The sequence below is a fragment of the Pelobates fuscus genome, chromosome 9 (genome assembly GCF_036172605.1).
Source record: "Pelobates fuscus isolate aPelFus1 chromosome 9, aPelFus1.pri, whole genome shotgun sequence".
In the NCBI taxonomy this organism is placed as follows: domain Eukaryota; kingdom Metazoa; phylum Chordata; class Amphibia; order Anura; family Pelobatidae; genus Pelobates; species Pelobates fuscus.
Window position 1 is genome coordinate 158,569,260 of NC_086325.1, and position 19,879 is coordinate 158,589,138.

At 40.8% G+C, this 19,879-nt stretch overlaps 1 protein-coding gene across 1 annotated transcript in view; it reads right to left on the bottom strand.

Annotated features, from left to right (window-relative positions):
- The window catches only part of DIPK1B (divergent protein kinase domain 1B), a 101,880-nt gene that overhangs the window by 45,501 nt on the left and 36,500 nt on the right, over nt 1-19,879 (bottom strand). The window contains exon 2 of the mRNA XM_063432859.1: nt 8,736-8,870. Within this exon, the coding sequence (XP_063288929.1) occupies nt 8,736-8,870 (135 nt within the window). The remainder of the gene's footprint in view (nt 1-8,735; nt 8,871-19,879) is intronic.

Sequence of the window (19,879 nt, forward strand, 5' to 3'; positions counted from 1 at the left end):
GTTAAACACAAACGATTCATCAGGTGGGTTATAGCATTTAAGTAACATGAGAAGCAATGCACGTTTTTTATATAAGTGTGGCCGGACCGTCGCTATCAGTCAAGTGGGCGTTATTTGTATGGCCTAGCTTGTTGGGCGAGCTTTGCATATGGTAGAGCTAGTCGCTCTTAAGGTTACAGGAGTGTGGTTTGTATGTAGTATGCCATACTTAAGAGTATTATAGTAGCGTAGAGTATGATACGGTAGAGTAGGGTACAGCACTGCCTATGGGCTTGGTACAGTATAGAAAACAAAAGTAAAAATGTACCGGCATTGTATTACCGTGGTGGCTGGAAATCAGGTGTATGGCTCGTTGGGGGCCTATGTGTCTGAGTGCGAGTAGTTAGGCTCGTGTTGTTCCCCTAACCATGGGGGAAGCAGGGAGGGGGGGGGGGGAGGGAGGTAAAACTCCACTCTTGTGGTTCCTGGTTCATGACCACCCTGGTTTTAGGCTGGCCTAGGTAAGCAGATCAGATTGAAGTAATAACTCTTAACAGTAGTATTGGGGCTAAAGTAGTGTGGATGCGGCCCTTAGTTGTGTGTGTGGGCCTTGACTGGCAGTCTTTCAAGTCCCATTTCGTGGTTCCTGTTGGCGTCTCGGGGTGAAGGGGACTACAGTCGCCGGGTCCCAAGTGTGGCTGCTTGCTAGGTCGTCAGGCGGTGCGGATAGTCCCAGTTTCCTGAATAGAGCTGGAGCTTCTTCTGTTGAAGATAAGGTGTGTGCGTTCCCATTGTGGAGCACTCTGAGTAGTCTTGGTGACGTCCATTGGTACACTATTCCGGTGTTTCTGAGTCGGCTTGTCACTGGAGTCATTGTGCGCCTCCACTGTAGGGTGTGCCGTGATAAATCTTGGAAAAATGACAGGTCCGAGCCCTCGAACCGGTAGGGTGTGCGGTCTCGTAGTGCCGCTAGGAGTGTCCGCTTGTCTTGAGCGGATGTGCAGTGGATAAGGATGTCGCTGACAGCCTGAGATGGGGCCCTGGATGATTTCGGTAGGCGGAATATATTGTCGATTGTTACTTTTTTGGCTTGTGTCGATGATACTAGTGAAGTCACCAGGCGCCTCAGATAGTGGGGCAATTCCTCCTTTGAGATGGTCTCGGGCACCCCCCTGATCTTCAGGTTGTTTTGTCTGGAGCGATCATCCAGCATAGTAAGCTGTAAGGAAAGTGTTTGTTGGGCTTTCTGCACTTCTTGGAGCGTTTCACCCATAGTGGACACTGTTTGTTTTACATCTATGATGTCGTCTTCTGTGGCGCGGACCCTGTCTGTCACCATCTGCAGATCTGTTTGTATCACAGCTATATCTGCTGCCCAGGTCTGTCTGAAGTCTGCTAGTAATGCCTTAATGTCTTGCTTGGTGGCTAAATTGGAGAAGTCAGGGTAAAGTGGGGCTGCTTGTTCACAGCTCTGTCGTTCAGATTGGGGCTGTGTTTCCTCCTGTGTGGGTGATTGTGGTGTATTGGTGGCTGTACCTGCTTCTGGCGTCGCCATCTTGCTTTGGGCCTGCTTCTGAAGCATGGAGCCGATGTCTCTGGAGTCTCCTGGCATCCCCTGTGGGGGTCTTTGCGACCTCCTCCCCATTTCAGGTAGGTGCCCCGGCGTGGTGGTTGTGGCTGTCTTTGTCCGTGCGTCCAGGATCTGGAACGGATGCTGCCACTCCTCGAGGCCGAGGCTTGGGGGTAGGTGGTAGGCCGCAAGCCTCTTTTTCACCCGTTTCAGCCCGGATTTCTGTAAAAACGGCATGTACCGGCTCCTTGTGTCGTGATGGTGTCGATCCGCGGGTCGGATGGTCGGGTCTGCCCCTGATTTAAGGTGGATTGTGCCGTTTGTCTCGGGAGCTGCGAGTAATGGCGTCCGCTCCGACCCGCGGTTAAGCCCCGCCCCGCAAAATGCATTAAACTCTGTATTTGCGCCATTTCATAACAAAAACACTGCCCATAGATGCCAGGCAACCTTTTACCTTCAAATCAGTGAAGTGGTCATGGTACTTGCAATAACCATTTAATTAGGATAAAAGGATTTTATGGACGAAGATGTGAAGATGTTGTACATTTCTCTCACATCATTCTTCAGAGTGTGTTTTAAACACCTGTTGAGCATTTAAAGGGTCACTTAAGATAGTGAAGGTATACCAAAATTCCAAACACATCATCTTGCAAGAAATGCCGCACACACAGACTTCAGACACCATGACAACTGCAAATCACTAACTCTTTAAGTTAAGAGCAGTAAACACATGGTGGTTATCAGCTTACCCATGGCCCCATTCATGGGTTTTATGAATGGAGCGATAGATATGGCTTCCGCTCTCTGAAAAAGGATCTGCTCAGTTAGTTGGGGACTTTCACGGCATAAGTGGTGTATTTAGTTTATGGGAGGGCTTGTATTTGAAGAAGTCATTGTAACGCTCAATTGTTGATAAGATGGAAACAACTGCAGATTTCTGAGTTTGATAATGTTTATTACTTTAAATAAAAAAAGATAATCAAATTGAACTGTCTCTTTAATTCCTGGCAGGTTATAACCAGCAGCGGTGTTTGAAGTTGTTTTAGGATAAGGTAAATTTAGCACAACCAGCGATAAGTTCCAAATTAGGATGCAGATAATTAATAAGTAGGTGTTGGAAACAAGATTATGAGTTGATGTGGAGCAGATAGCGAACCACTTAGATTTAGGATGGTTGTATATTAAGTTGAGCCAATCTGGTTTACTTAACTTATGAAGGAGTGATAATCCAAATTGGTGATGGAGATTCCACAGAGAATCGAGGTTGCAGCAGGCAAGAGAATATCCAAAAACAGTCCGAGGTCGTAGGAGAGGAGAAGGAGGGTAAATGATTAAACAGTCCGGGTCCGATACACAGTAGAAGTAAATATTCAGTTTGAAGTTCGCGGGAGCTTTCGAGTTGATCCAGCACTGTGGTGTTGACGCGGACTCTCTATGAACCCTGGGAACGACCACGTCATAGGAGGGGGAGTGGCCGCGCTCCGAGAACCCGGAAGTCCACGGTTAGCGAATGCCGGAAGGTCTGACAGAACCCCCCTCATAAGAAGCAGCCACCGGATGCTGTCAACGAGGTCTGGATGGGTAGCGAGCATGGTACGCGTTGATAAGTCGACGAGCATGCACCGCGGAGGACGACACCCATGAGTCTTCGTCAACTCCGTAGCCCTTCCACCGGACAAGATATTGTAAGGAACCACGATGGATTCGTGAGTCGAGAATCCTCTGTACCTCGTATTCCTCTTCACCTTGCACCAGAATGGGATCAGGAGTAGTAAGAACATCCCTTTGGAAAGGGTCGGAGTGGTGTGGTTTAAGCAATGACACATGGAAGACTGGATGTAGTTTCATGGTAGGTGGAAGTTTCAATCTAACCACGTTTTCGTTGATGAGTGACAATATACGAAAAGGGCCAAGGAAGAGTGAACTTAGTTTCTTTGAGGGACGGTTGGTAACAATGTTTTTTGAAGAGAGCCATACTAGATCACCAACCTTGTAAGTAGGGGAAGGTCGTCTACCAGTATCAAAAAACTTTTTCTGAGCAGCTGATGCATTTTTAAGGTTATCACGTAACCTGAGGAAGAGGGCAGACATGAACGAGTTATGGTTGGAGACGTATGGATTAGAAGAAGGAAGTCCTTGATCGGGGAATGAAGAAGGATGGAATCCAAAATTTGAGAAGAATGGAGTCATTTTGCTACTAGTATGTACCGAGTTGTTGTAAGAGAACTCTGCCATTGGTAACCACGTGATCCAATCATCTTGTAAATGAGAGCAATAACACCGCAAGTATTGTTCAAGACATTGGTTAACTCTCTCTGTTTGTCCGTTGGTTTGAGGATGATAGGCTGAAGATAATTTACGTTGAATGTTGAGGGAGGAACACATCTCATTCCAGAATTTGGAGGTGAACTGTGTTCCTCTGTCTGATATGATTTCTTCAGGAAGACCATGGAGTTTCACGATGTTGTTGATGAATACTTTTGCAAGTTCAGATGAAGAGGGTAATTTCTTTAAAGGAATAAAATGGGACATTTTGGTGAAACGGTCTACCACTACCAGAATGGTGGTATGATGTTGCGAAGGAGGGAGTTCTACCAAGAAATCCATTGAGATGGACTGCCAAGGTCTTTCTGGAACAGGTAGGCTCAGTAATTGACCGAATGGCGGATGATGGTCAGATTTTGATCTCAGACAGGTTGGGCAGTTTTTTACATAAGATTCTATGGTTCTGTCCTGGCGAGGCCACCAGTAATATCTTTTAGACAGCTCCAGTGTTTTTCTTGTACCGGGATGACCAGCCAGAGGGGAATCATGAATCAAGGAGAGTATTTTATTCCTAAACAAGGGAGGAATGTATAACCTGTCCTTGAAGTAGTACAAACCGTCCTTTTTTGATAGATTGCCTTGTTTGGGAAGTTCAAGATCTTCTTCTTTGAGATGTTTAATATCATCAGTTAATGACGAAATAATACCTATGATTTTAGGAGGTTGAGTTTCGTTTACAGGAAGATCTTGGTGAATTCTGGACAGGGCATCTGCCTTTTTATTTCTGGATCCAGGTCTGTAGATGATTTGAAAATTGAAACGGGAAAAGAAAAGATTCCAGCGTACTTGTCTGGCAGAGAGAGTTTTGTTGGAATGAAGATATTCGAGGTTCCTATGGTCGGTATAAACAATTACAGGAGTGCGTGTGTCTTCAAGTATGTGACGCCAGTTTTCGAATGCAGCTTTAATACTTAATAACTCTTTTTCTCCTACAGGATAATTTCGTTCAGCAGGAGACAAGGATCGTGAAAAAAAAGCTACTGGATGGAGAGGATCTTGAGGCGTTTGGTGTTGAGAGAGGACAGCCCCGATAGCTGTATCAGAAGCATCCGTTTCCATGACGTAGAGAAAAGCAGGATTAGGTAGTTGAAGAATGGGTGCACTTGTGAATCTCCGTTTTAATTCATCAAAGGCTGCTTGAGCCTCTTCGTTCCAAGCAAAGGACCGTTTACTGCTATTGAGCAGGTTGAGGGGATGAGCAACCTTGGAGTAATTTTTAATGAACTTCCTATAGAAGTTGGCAAATCCCAGAAAACGTTGTAAGTCTTTAGTATTAGTAGGAGTAGACCAGTTGACAATGCAATCTATTTTGGAGGTATCCATACTTATTGAATGAGGGGAGATAACATATCCCAAAAAAGTGATTTCATTGACTTCAAATATACATTTTTCTGGTTTTGCGTATAATTTGTGTGTTCTTAATCTGGATAATACCCATCTCACGTGTTTTCTGTGTTCTTCAAGGTTGTTGGAGTAGATGAGAATATCATCTAAGTAAATGATGACACAAACGTCTAGGAGATCTCGGAAGATATCGTTAATGAAATGCTGAAAGGTTGCAGGGGCGTTACATAGCCCGAAGGGCATGACAAGATATTCGTAAAGACCATATCGGGTTCTGAACGCCGTTTTCCATTCATCATTGGCTTTGATTCTAACAAGGTTATATGCCCCACGAAGGTCAAGTTTAGTGTAGATGGTAGCTGTTCTTAATCTTTCAATCAACTCATTGATCAGGGGAAGAGGGTAACGATTCTTGATAGTTATTTTATTTAAAGACCTGTAATCGATGATTGGCCGAATAGTCTGGTCCTTGTTTCTTACAAAAAACATGCTGGAAGCGGCTGGTGAACAGGAAGGTCTAATGAACCCCTTCCGGAGGTTTTCATCTAGGTATTCCTTGAGGGTTTTTAGCTCTGATTCAGAGAGGGGATAAATATGTCCAAAAGGGATAGGAGCACCAGGAACAAGGTCAATCGGACAATCATAGGGTCGATGAGGAGGAAGTGTCTCTGCTTCCTTTTTACTGAACACATCAGCGAACTCTGAATAGATGGAAGGTATAGTGGATTCCCTAGTAACATGCAAAATGGGGATGTGCTGTAGACATGTTCTCTGGCAATATGCAGAGTTAAACGTGAGAGAGAAAGGAGCCCAGGTAATAAGTGGGTTGTGAGTCCGTAACCAGTCTATCCCTAATATTATAGGATAAAGAGGAGAATTTATGACATCAAAAACAAGAAATTCAGAATGGAGATAATTAGTAGTAGTCCTTAAAGGGACAGTTTCAAGGCGAATGGGCCCCGAGGAGATTAAGGAGCCATCAATAACTCTGACAGAGACGGAATTACGTTTTTGAACACAAGGAATTTTATTTTTTGTAACAAAGGATGAGTCCAGGAACACCCCATTAGCACCGGAGTCAATAATGGCCTTAGTCGTAATTCTTTCTTTGTCCCACTGTAATATGAGAGAGACAGAGGAAAAATGAGAGGTTGGTTTAGAAGGAAGTACACTCATTATAGTCGTGGTAGAACCATGCTTACCGCCTCTTGGACGTTTCAATAGGGGACAGTCTGGGACAACATGTTCTTGCGAAGCACAGTACATGCAGAGGTTCAGTTGTCTTCTTCTGGTTCTCTCTTCTGGAGTAAGAGGACTTCTCACAACCCCTATTTCCATAGGTTCAGCGGGAGTTATAGGTTTCTCCGGTGCCTTTGAAGAGGTGAAGGGTTTTTTCCATAGAGAGCTAGTGAGTGATTTCTCAGCTTTTCTTTCCCTAAGTCTTCTGTCGATACTGATTGACAGTTGAATAAGTGTATTTAGTGTAGTAGGTAGTTCAGTTCTGGAGAGCTCATCTTTGACAGCTTCAGATAACCCAATACGGAACTGGTTACGTAGAGTTATGTCATTCCACTGAGTATCAGGTGCCCATCGTTTGAATTCAGCAATGTAATCTTCAACAGGCCGGTTTCTTTGCTGCAGTGTTCTAATGGTTAAATCTGCAGTCGCTTGTTTGTTTGGGTCTTCGTAAAGGAGAGACATGGCTTCAAAGAATTCATCCAGAGAATCCAATATGGGATCATCATTCTCAAGAAAGGAATGAGCCCAGGCCATGGGTTCACCTCTCAAAAATGAAATAACAGAACAAACTTTAGATCTTTCTGTGGGATATGATCGGGGTTTTAATGCAATCAACAACTTGCAGGAATTGATGAACTCTCGGTATTGGGACCTGTCTCCAGAGAATTTTTCGGGGTTGGAGACAGCAGGGTCACTAGCCGAGTGTGTAACTGTGTGAGGAGTATGGGTTTGCAAGTCCCTTACATAAGTAAGGATTCTTTCATTGGTGATCTGTAGATCTTGCATGCCTTGAGTGAGAGTATCCACCCTTTGGTTTAATCTGGTGATTTCAGAAGTGAGATCTGCTGTATCCATTAATTAGGCTGGATCAATCTGTAACGCTCAATTGTTGATAAGATGGAAACAACTGCAGATTTCTGAGTTTGATAATGTTTATTACTTTAAATAAAAAAAGATAATCAAATTGAACTGTCTCTTTAATTCCTGGCAGGTTATAACCAGCAGCGGTGTTTGAAGTTGTTTTAGGATAAGGTAAATTTAGCACAACCAGCGATAAGTTCCAAATTAGGATGCAGATAATTAATAAGTAGGTGTTGGAAACAAGATTATGAGTTGATGTGGAGCAGATAGCGAACCACTTAGATTTAGGATGGTTGTATATTAAGTTGAGCCAATCTGGTTTACTTAACTTATGAAGGAGTGATAATCCAAATTGGTGATGGAGATTCCACAGAGAATCGAGGTTGCAGCAGGCAAGAGAATATCCAAAAACAGTCCGAGGTCGTAGGAGAGGAGAAGGAGGGTAAATGATTAAACAGTCCGGGTCCGATACACAGTAGAAGTAAATATTCAGTTTGAAGTTCGCGGGAGCTTTCGAGTTGATCCAGCACTGTGGTGTTGACGCGGACTCTCTATGAACCCTGGGAACGACCACGTCATAGGAGGGGGAGTGGCCGCGCTCCGAGAACCCGGAAGTCCACGGTTAGCGAATGCCGGAAGGTCTGACAGTCATGATCTACAGAACGATTACACATTGTTATGGAGTGTCCCTTTAATGGACTTGTCATTTTTCTTTAAGCTTTAAGTACCATTTTGTACACACATTTCAGTTCTTTCTAGCTCCTAACAATCTCTCCCAGTCTTGTGTTCATAATAACAGTAAACACTACAGTTTAAAAATATATTAAAAAAAAAAAGATGCTTTTAACAAAAGATTAGATTCCCTTTTTCAACAAAAGATGACTGGGAGAAATCATTGCCTCTCTAGGAAATCTTTTGATGTTCGATGCCGTTTAATTTCCTCAAAAAAAAAAAAAAAAAACTCTTGATAAAGTGGATTGCGGATGATTGCTCTGCGCTGTAAGACGGTTGCACGCTATTATTTTGTCAGAAAATGATAAACATTTTATAAGGCTACACGGCCCAACTCGAATTTTCAAGGGCTCTTAACACACGCTATACTTTAACTATAGCCATACTCGACCACAGATGTGTTTTCAAAAATGACCATAGACATTAATGTCTGCTAAGCTTAAAGGCAAGTGAACACTGAACTAAAACAAAGCATGTATTATTCAAGGATTCTGATTGAATTGCTACATAGTGGCGATACCTGATCAGGTCATTGCAGGCTTTTTTATAAGGCTGCAATAAAAGACCAGGAAATGTGGACAGGTAGAATGAATAAGCTCTGGTTTTGACCATAGCACGGGCAAACACCACATATGCATTACAAAACAAAGAAAAACATAAAAATAAACACTTATGAGAAACTTACAATAATCATACGGCACACATGCCCTCGGCAAAGTTCGGAGTAGGACGAATAATGGACGTACATCACCCAACTTCCTACGAAAATGCCCAACCACACCAGGAAGAGATATTTCACTTTGATACCAGGAAGGCGACTCTGGGGGAAAAAAAGGAAAAAAACTGAAAATAAATCTATGCATACAAACTAAATTAGCAATTTGAACAAGGAACAGGCTGCTTGATGTTTCAGGGCAATAATATTTGAAGCAGTCTTTATAAAAGACTATGTGATAGAACATTATAAACATACTGGGATTAGCCTAACCTTCGAGAAGACGGTAAACACGCACACACATCTGCCAAGTTACATTGCTCTCTTTGCCATAAAGTTAATCCGAGAACAGACCAGACCCTAGGGGGTGTCAGCACTGCCAAAACCCATTTAATGAATTTTCCCATTTTCATATCCTTTTATTTGTTGTTGTTAATGGTTTTTTTTTTTTTTTTTAGATTCTGTATTTGTACGTTGTTATTGTTTTCAAAGAATTTATTGTACAAAAAGAAAACAAAAATCAAACAAATATTGTTCTTTTCTTATATTACATTCACTGTTTTATATGCCGTATTAGTTACTATAGTTGAATTTTGTTTTGAGAAATCAGAGAAAACGTTGATTCTTACCAGTATGCGCTCTTGCATATTCCGAAACGCTAGAAATTGTATAAATGTGCTTTTGGTGGAATTAAAACCTTACTTTCTCCAGTACCTACAATGTGGTTATTTAAAAGTACATAAACACAACACTCTGATTTATTTAACCCCAGCCTTATCATCTGCCAAGGTTAAAGGTGCAGTATAGGGTCAGACACACAAAAAAGTATTCCTATTTTAATTATACCCCCACAAATTGAAAGGTGCAGCAAAAAAAATAAATACTAAAAGTAGTGGCCCAATTGCCCTGGACACCAATAAAATTGTCATGTTCCCATGTATAATAAGCTATTCTAAATTTGGAGCCATCACCCGGAACAGCCCATTGGTCTCCATGACGACTGCTCCACTTTTAGAACTTTGCCCCGGTAATTAGATTTCTTAGTAACCCAGTCTGTGTCTCACGATTTCCTTTGATATCTATATTACTCTATATACATCATTTTTCAAAATGAAAAGTAAAGATGAAAGAAACATGCAAATCAGACTTGTGCTTTCCTCACAAGGAAAGTACAGCGAAATTTACATAATTTCAAATACACTGCGTATCTGTCAAAATAAAATAAGGGAAAAAAATTCTAACTGCAATTCTCAGACTTACATTTATCGTGTACTAATAATCATAGTGAAGTGTTACTTGTGCAATGTCCAAAACACGATTAGTTCTCTGTTTCTGTGAGCACTGCTAATTAAAATATTGTCGGCTGCGAGCAAACACTTACTTGACCAGAGATCGCATTGCTTTGAATGACAGTGCATGCATATTGCAATGACATCAGTCATCATTGGCAGGCGAAACAGTGTCATCTTTGGTCGGCTAAGCATGTGGTCCCGAGCAAGGATCGCTTAACGGAACACTATAGGGTCAGGAACACAGGCATGTATTCCCATGGGGAAAGCACTGGATTGGCTGAAATAGGGAAGGGAAGGGGCCAAACACTGTTTTGGCCAATCAGCACCTCCTCATAGAGATGCATTGAATGAATGCATCTCTATGAGGAAAATTCAGCGTCCCCATGCAGAGCGTGGGAACGTTGAACGGCAGCACTGAGCCAGGAAGCCCCTCCAGTGGCCATTTGAGGAGTGGCCACTTGGAGGTGTCATTAGGGGCAATGTAAACACTGCCTTTTTTCTGAAAATGCCTGAAGGCAATGATTATACTCACCAGAACAATTACATTAAGCTGTAGTTTTTCTGGTGACTTTAGTGTCCCTTTAAAGGACCACTCTAGTGCCAGGAAAGCATACTCGTTTTCCTGGCACTAGAGTGCCCTGAGGGTGCCCCCACCCTCAGGGACCCCCTCCCGCCCGGCTCTGGAAAGGGGAAAGGGGTAAAAACTTACCTTTTTCCAGCGCTGGGCGGAGAGATCTCCTCCTGCTCTCCTCCTCCGATCCTCCTCTTCTCCTCCCCGTCGGCTGAATGCGCACGCGCGGCAAGAGCTGCGCGCGCATTCAGCCGGTCACATAGGAAAGCATTCATAATGCTTTCCTATGGACGCTTGCGTGCTCTCACTGTGAAAATCACAGTGAGAAGCACGCAAGCGCCTCTAGCGGCTGTCAATGAGACAGCCACTAGAGGACATAGGGGGAAGGCTTAACCCATTCATAAACATAGCAGTTTCTCTGAAACTGCTATGTTTATGAAAAAATGGGTTAACCCTAGAAGGACCTGGCACCCAGACCACCTCATTAAGCTGAAGTGGTCCTTTAAATGTCAGCATGAAGGGAGAGAACTCGAGAAGATCTTAAAAGGAGTCCATTAAGATTGAACGACTGCAAAGTTAAATCTCACCTGCCAAAATCAAGTCAAACCTCAAGTCATATGACAAGTGTTACGCAAACGTGAATTTAAATCTTACCACTTACCCTGGCTTGCACTCATTCCACTGAATATCACCAATGACAAAAAATAAACCTTTTCTTTCTTATGAAAACACTGGTTGGGGTTTAACTTAAATTTTTATTATCTGAAAAATCTAAGTGAATTTAAAATTTTAGACCAAAATGATCAAATTAAAATCCCTGATTTTTTCCAAATTTGGCTATTGTGGCCTAAAATGTAAACGGTTTTTTCGAATACAGCTTGTCGAGATGCTCTGTGTGTGAAGAGTGTGTCCTTTTTTTTTTATTTTTTTATTTTATGAAAACTGCAAAGTTCAATAGAAATTCGTACTTTTATAAATTAACCTTGTTACACCCCCCTGGCAGTCCTTTAGATAACCGGTCCTGTTACTTCCTGGTTTAGGTAGCTCAGTGGAGATAAACTCAAGAGGCAGCAATTGCTCAGAGCACCTGCTTTGCAAAGACTTCTCATTTAGGCTGCATTGGGAAGTCTGTGATTGGACAGCCACAGAAAGTCTGGGCGGGGTTAGAAGGGGAGGGCTTGCAAAGGGTGCAGACAGGAGATCTTCAGATTATACAAGTTGTTTTTAGATGTACCACCAATTAAATATGCATTCTAAACTGTGATTTATATATATATGTATTTATTGTATTTGAGCACTGGAGTGTTCTTTTAAATTCCAAGCAATTCAAATTGCATTGAGAAACCCTGATAGTGTACAAGGTTTTAGAGACGCACAAGTATCCCTCCAAAGGTTTGCCTTGACTCTGGCAGGAGAGTTTGCATTTTAAGACAGTACTTAAACTTAATTTGTTAGGACACTATAAACACCATAACAGCGTACTGTATAGGCTTTGGGTGTTGCATCACTGTATTTTGTAAATCTGGTTTCAAGGCGGTTGACAAATATATATATATTCTTTTTTTTTTTATCGAATTTCCCAGCAACTGAAGAGCTCATAACGAAACTTCATAATAAGCACATAATCCTAAACCATCTAAATAACGGATATATTTCAAACTGTGAGCACTGAGGGTATAAGATAATATGAATATCTGATGTATTTATTTCAATGTAAAATATAATAAATGTTTAAAAAAAACAAAAAACAAGTTCTCAAGGTTTGCAAACGTTGTTACAGTAGTCATTTCATATTTCACTTACCCCCTCGATGCCAGTATCTGCTTTTATATCATTTTTATTTTTAAATTGCTTTGAAATAGCACTTTAATAATAATAATAAAAAAAATAATATGGAAGGTCCCTATTGAGTTGCTGTATGCATTTAGATTGCCATAGCAATGTTTCTTGCAAGATAATGAGTTTGAAGTTTTGGTATTACCTTTAATATCTCAAGTAACCCTTTAAATGCTCAACATGTGTTTAAAAGTAAGGAAACTCACTCTAAAGAATGATGTAAGAGAAATGTACAGATATTTACATTTTAAATCTTTAAAACTCTTCTTATAAACTTCCTTCTGAAACATGCCAGAGGTGGGCAATATTGATGCTGTGCCTATTGGATATCTAACTGCAGCACGCATAGCATTGTGGTGAAAAATGTCTAGTGGCGGCAAAACCCCCTCCGCCGTGTCGCCCATTCGCTCCCCTGGGGCCATTACATGCCAAACAACGCGACCAATTTCATATGATTCGATTTCTTTTTAATTTTGCCCATTAAGTAAATACTAATCAAAGTATATGAGGTCGAAAAGTGCCTCTTCATTGGTTGATTTCATATGAAATGACCACCCGCCTACATCCCTTCCCTTCCAGCTAGGAGGAGTAACTCTAGCGGAGGAGGTTCGGGCTGAGGGGAGAACTTGGCCCAGGCAGTGAAATGCAGCTTTATTTAATTTTTTTAATATTGAATGTGGGGACCAGGACAGGATTGGATACATTTTTACTTTTAAGAATAATGATGAAGGAAATTATATAATCAATCTACCTTCTGTACAAGTGAACAGTCACCCACACTAAGTGCCCAGCAGGTGTGGTCAAGGCTGGAGTACACCAGAAGGCCAAAATGATAAGACAAAGTAAGTTATTGCCACAGACTCAGTTTGTGGGAGAAAATAAAAATAAAATCATAGAATTTTATATATATTTTTTTTAATTTATTTTGGTTTATTATTTTAAATTAGAGCTTTGCTTTTTGTATTTAGATTACTGGGTCCCAGTTTAAAACCTTTAAAAAAAAAATGTAAAAAAATTATTCCTGCGCTGGGAGAGTCTCCTCGCTGTGAAGTCATTAGCACAGACACACGACACATGCGCGGCAATAGCGGTGAAGTAGGAAATTACAGTTGATTTTATAGCGCCAACATATTCCGCAGCAATGTCTGCTTGATAACCGGACGGTTAGAGTTACTAACAGGATTAATGACGTTGATAAAATAGGCCAGAGCAGGCGAGTGGAGTGTCCCTTTTCAATGTACTACTCTGCGTTTTATTGCTATGGAACTTTTTGAGACTCACATATGCAGTGCACGGTTACGATTCCACTTACCTGAGGTTCCCTTGCCGCGTCTTTGGTGAACGGCAGAAGCTCTGTCGTGCTCACATACATTGCACATTACTGTGAGTATTATTGCAGTGGAGCTCTGTGATGCACTCATACACATTGCATATTACTATGAGTATTATTGCTGTGGAGCTCTGTGATGCACTCATACACATTGCATATTATGGTGAGTATTATTGCTGTGGAGCTCTGTGATGCACTCATACACATTGCATATTACTATGAGTATTATTGCCGTGGAGCTCTGTGATGCACTCATACACATTGCATATTATGGTAAGTACCGGTATTATTATTGTGGAGATCTCCAAGGTGCTATTAGATTTAAAGAAGCACTTGTTGTAGTGGTTATGGTTCCAGGACTGCCCTGGCACCCTCCAAGATTAACTAGTCACACTGTTTAAGAATACTCTCAGCCAATGAGAGCGGCCCTTCACAGCGCTGGTTAGGTCAGTGGCGGTAAGTAGACTCTACTTCCCAGGTAATTTGTCAAAACATTCTTAGAAGATTTAATTACTATCCATTGCTAGATTTGTTCTCAATAAAAAAATATTTATAATAACAATTATAATATCACAAAGATGAAATATACATCTTTTTGTCATTGAAATAGCAGCATAAATTTAAAGAGATTCAGCAGTTAATTATATAGAAATACACATCAGAATACTATGGGCATAAGTATAATAAAAAAAAATTACTGAGCAACTAATCGCTCCCCTCTCCCCTTACTACTACGAAACGGTGGAGTGCAAGCTATATAAACAAGTGCTGGGAAAGAAGGATCATATTATAGTGCGTGTACAATAACGAATAGCAGGCCTCAAAACCATCCCAATTTTGACAGCACAATCTTGACTTAGTTCCCTAGTGTACTGCTTTGGGGGAAATCAGGGAACTGTCCCCCATAAACAAAGCATTAGCGAATCACCAAATGGGCATTAAGGCCCTACAGAGAGCAGTAATTTGGGCATGCCATTGCCCGCCCTATTTGGGCACAGCCAGTGACAAGATCACGTCACTGGCCCACACCTTAACTCCCTTCACATCGGTGTTCCAAATCTCTGCACGCCGGAGTTGGGAGGTTTGGGAGAGTGCCAAGGCACTCTTATTCTCCACAGCCACAGTAGCAGTATTATTGGTTATAGTGTTTTTTTTATAATTGCCACGGAGTTCCATATTTAGAAATACATTATACATCTGTGACGGAGTATAAAATGTGACAGTAGTGAGGGAAGGCATATTATTTCATAATATTTGGCAGATGTGCACAGTATCACACAATTCTGTGATCACTGTACATGCAACAGTCTCACATATATGTACATGCGAAACTGGAAACATTTCTTTTTGAGAGATTTCGCACCACTGTACGTGATGGGTCTTTAATAAGCCTTTCGAAACATGTCTTCACCTGTCATTTTAATGACCAGCTAGGCATGCGAGCAGCGTTCTGTCGACTTCAAACGCGAACAATTGGAGTAAAGTGATTGGCTGAAATAGCTCTGTGAAGGGGTCCATCTGAGTGTAATCTGTACTGTCTGTGAAACATATTTTCACCTGTCATTTAAATGATGGGCAACTATGACACTATATTTAAAGCGAGCTTCAACCACATGAGCATCTCCGTATGTTGCAAAGAGATTCAGTCTAATATTTGCATTTTCTATGGAGTATAAAGAAATTCTAACTGATCATTTATAATGTGTATAATCACTTTTTTTTAAATCAATTTACATCCAATAACATACAAATCATGGAATTTACGTTTTTTTGTTTTTTTTTCCACTTGTGCTAAAATGAGTTTTGGATGGTTCGGACGAATCAGAACCCTTTTAATTCGTAGAACTAAATCGAATCGCCTGGGATTTACCGGTTGAGTTCACAGGTAGTAAACAATAGTGAATTGTAGTAAAAGAATATTTAAATACAAAATGTAGCCCATAAGAAAAGGAACAGAAAATGGTCACTTCACCATAGTTTAAAGAATTAAACATCACATGTCATGCAATTTCAGCAATTACTACACAGGAAATGTAGTAATTTCGAATGTTAGCAATTTTTTTTCTAAATTTAGATTTAGAGCCAATTTCTCAGAAAATACAGAAAGGATGCTGTTACATTGTCAAAATGTCAAATGCAGTCAGTTAAAGCAAATGCAGTCAAACATCTATTCATGACACTATAGTGGTGGAATACGGGTTTAGCCACTCAGACCCCTACCCTTGCTGTGGAGATATAAGGTTTTTAAATTAACTCTTCCCCACCGCAGCACGGGTCTCGCCATTTAAGAGGTAAATCACTTTGTTTCTATTTATGCAGCCCCAGTCACACCTCCCCTGGCTGTGACTCACACAGCCTGCATGGGAAAAATGGCTCCCCTTTCAACCAGATGTTAACTTGCTTTAGAGGTTTATATCTCCTGCTCTGTAAATTCAATTTTAATAACACACAGGAGGATCATGCAGGGTCTAGAATGCTATTAACAGAGCTGGAGATATGAAATTCTAAACTAAACAGAATGTGCAACAAAGGAAGTTAAACATTCAACCTCTCTTTGCAAGAAGTGTTTAGGAACGCTGTGCAAGTCACATGCAGAGAGGTGTGACTAGGGCTGTATAAACAAAGTTTTATAACTCCTACATGGCTGAGAATCGAGCAGTGCGACTGTAATACTGTTTCATTAAGCTAAGGTTGTTGTGGTGCCTATAGTGTCTCTTTAAAACTTCGGTTTGTGTGATTTTATAATTAAGGTGGCTTGGTACTTAGAAATGTGTAAAAATCACATAGCCATATGCCTGGAAATCCAAAGGTGGGGATAATTCCACCAGTGCTGTGTCAATATAGCAGTATTTCCTGCTCTACACTTGTGAGTATATTTTACCTTTTTTATTTATCTTTTCCAACGGAGAGCACTATTGCTGTTTTTTATATATATATATATAAATATATATTGTGGAGCACGACGGAACCAAGGCCAGACCGACGGACACACTTCTCCAGTATATCCCGTAGCGGGGATTATACCGCTAAACGCCCTCCATCCTAGAGCTGGCCTAAGCTCCTCTAAATGTGAGTGTATCATCCTCCTTTTTAATTATCTAACCCTTGGATTTACAATATTTCACCATTGGCAGTTTGTCTTGTTTTTATTTTTGTTTTCACATATACAGACTATTTACAACCCGGACGGATCAACTCCTGAGGATTGTAAACATACTCTATCCAGAAATATCAGTGAGACGTTTTATTGATTTTTATTCTGTTGAACATTTTACTACTTGGATGGACTTTGTTTTAATGTACTTTTTTAGCTGTTTAAATAGAGACTATTTTGATCTATTATATTAACTTACTTGTTGTTGTCTATCCATTTAGGCCAATTGGTCTGAGTTTTACTGTATAAGTCACTGTATACTAGCGCAGCCCTTTCCTACCTTTCTATCTGATTTGAGCTCCTTCTCCTTTCAGGACAGCCACTGGTGCTGCGGATCGATGCATGCACGTACTGCAGCTTGAAAATATGCACAAATCGCTATTTAATAAGGAGTGGACCACGCTGTGTGTGGTAGGTAACTGATCGTGGCCACACTGTAGCACATCCTATGTGACAAGTGGAACTGCTCTGTGGGGGTTAACTACTTATATCATAAAATCCGGCTTCACAAACTGCAAAATCAGGTTCCCATAGCCAACAGAGATCAGTTATGTCACCTTAAACGTTGCAATTCAGTTCTAAACTGCAGATGCAAGAGAGCCCTCTAACATCAGGAAGACACAATCCAATCAGGAGCCTCTCATTCTGGACTATGGGGAAAGGTTTTAGTTTATTCCCATTGAGCAGTTCCAGTCATCACATAGACTTCTTTAAACTATTATATATCCTGAGAGCCGCTATACTCTGGCTGCTAAGTTTATACACAGCCCAGAACACCGTTAAATGAACTGGCTTGTATTGGAGAGCCACAGACAAAGAGAGACAGCCCTATTATGTCCCAATAGGGATATAATTGACACTGGTTCCCCAGAACTAAATGTTCTTGACTGTCTGATTGACAGCCATTATGGGCAGTCTTATGGTGGTAACAATATTTACAAATAGCTATAGCCCATCCACTTTGCAATGATGCAAACTGATAATGATTAACCATGTTCATGTCATAGATTCTACTAATCTATCATTTCCTATAACAGGATAACTAAAGCACATCTCTTTAAGCAGGGATTTACACCGGAGCCCAACGCCTCACATTGCCAGGGAGAAATTCAATTAGTTTCTGAAACTTTTCAGTCCCTGTGCCAGCGATATGATTCGTCTGCCCTCATCAATTATACATTTTACCCATGTCAGGTTCAGTCTGTGAGCTGTACACTTCGCAGGCACGCAGATTAAACACTATCTGCTCCGATGGGTCTGACACCGCGCAGGTAAATGCGGGATGGTAAATAGAAAGGAATAAAATAGAGCAATGAGAGGAATTAAAATATCTGTGTCAAAGGCATAGGGCTTGCTGTATAGCTACTGTACCCCACGCTACACTAATGTAGCACTGTATACCTACTGCACCTCCCTCTACTGTAACATAACATGTAAAGTGCTGAGTAAACCTGTTAGCACTATGTAAATATAATATACATACACTGTATACCTACTGCACTTACTGTACCTCCCTCTACTGTAATGTAACCTGTAAAGTGCTGAGTACACTTGTTAGCGCAATATAAATATAATATACATACACTGTATACCGACTGCACTTACTGCACCTCCCTCTACTGTAACATAACATTTAAAGTGCTGAGTAAACCTGTTAGCACTATGTAAATATAATATACATACACTGTATACCTACTGCACTTACTGTACCTCCCTCTACTGTAATGTAACCTGTAAAGTGCTGAGTACACCTGTTAGCACTATGTAAATATAATATACATACACTGTATACCTACTGCACTTACTGTACCTCCCTCTACTGTAATGTAACCTGCAAAGTGCTGAGTACACCTGTTAGCGCTATATAAATATAATATACATACACTGTATACCTACTGCACTTACTGTACCTCCATCTACTGTAATGTAACCTGTAAACTGCTGAGTACACCTGTTAGTGCTATATAAATAATATATACATACACTGTATACCTACTGCACTTACTGTACCTCCCTCTACTGTAATGTAACCTGTAAAGTGCTGAGTACACCTGTTAGCGCTATGTAAATATAATATACATACACTGTATACCTACTGCACTTACTGTACCTCCCTCTACTGTAATGTAACCTGTAAAGTGCTGAGTACACCTGTTAGCGCTATATAAATATAATATACATACACTGTATACCCACTGCACTTACTGTACCTCCCTCTACTGTAATGTAACCTGTAAAAACTTATTGACATGTTTTCATACAGGTAATTAATACAATACTGGGGGTCTGAAAAATTATCAAAGTATGACTGACATCACCCCCCAAAAAAATAGAAAAATCTCCCTAAGGGATTTGACTTGTTGCAAACAAACCAAGACAAAGCCTTAAATCCTCTTAGTTTCTTAAGTAACCTGCAATGGCCCCAGGCTGTTTGATGGAATTCAGTTTTTATCTAGAGTACGAAACACCATCTATATTTCTGTGTCTGTGATACATTACTCCTTAAAAGACCTATCTCTGTGCAATCAACCTTTCTATCTATCTTCTAATGCATGTTTCATGATTTTAAAAAGTGTTTAGCCGATTTAGGCTAATCTGCAAGACTCAGATGTAATAGATATCGTTTGGGTACATCAAAAAATATTTATTTTATGGACTTATACTTAACCCGGTGAAGATGTTGATTTTTAAAAAGATCAGAAGCGATCAGTAGTAAACATGATTTTTACCACAACTAATAGCAAAAAGGCATAAACAGGCATAAACTTTGTTTTCAGTCTACCCCAAGATATTAAAGCAGGGTGGGGCATGCGCAGAGTGCTGCAAGAGCCCTCTAATGTAGGCTGAACGCTCTAATTACAGTTTGCATTGTGCTAGTGTGTCTTATGTGCTTGCACTTTTCGTGGGGTATTTAATGGGTATTCCTTGCCT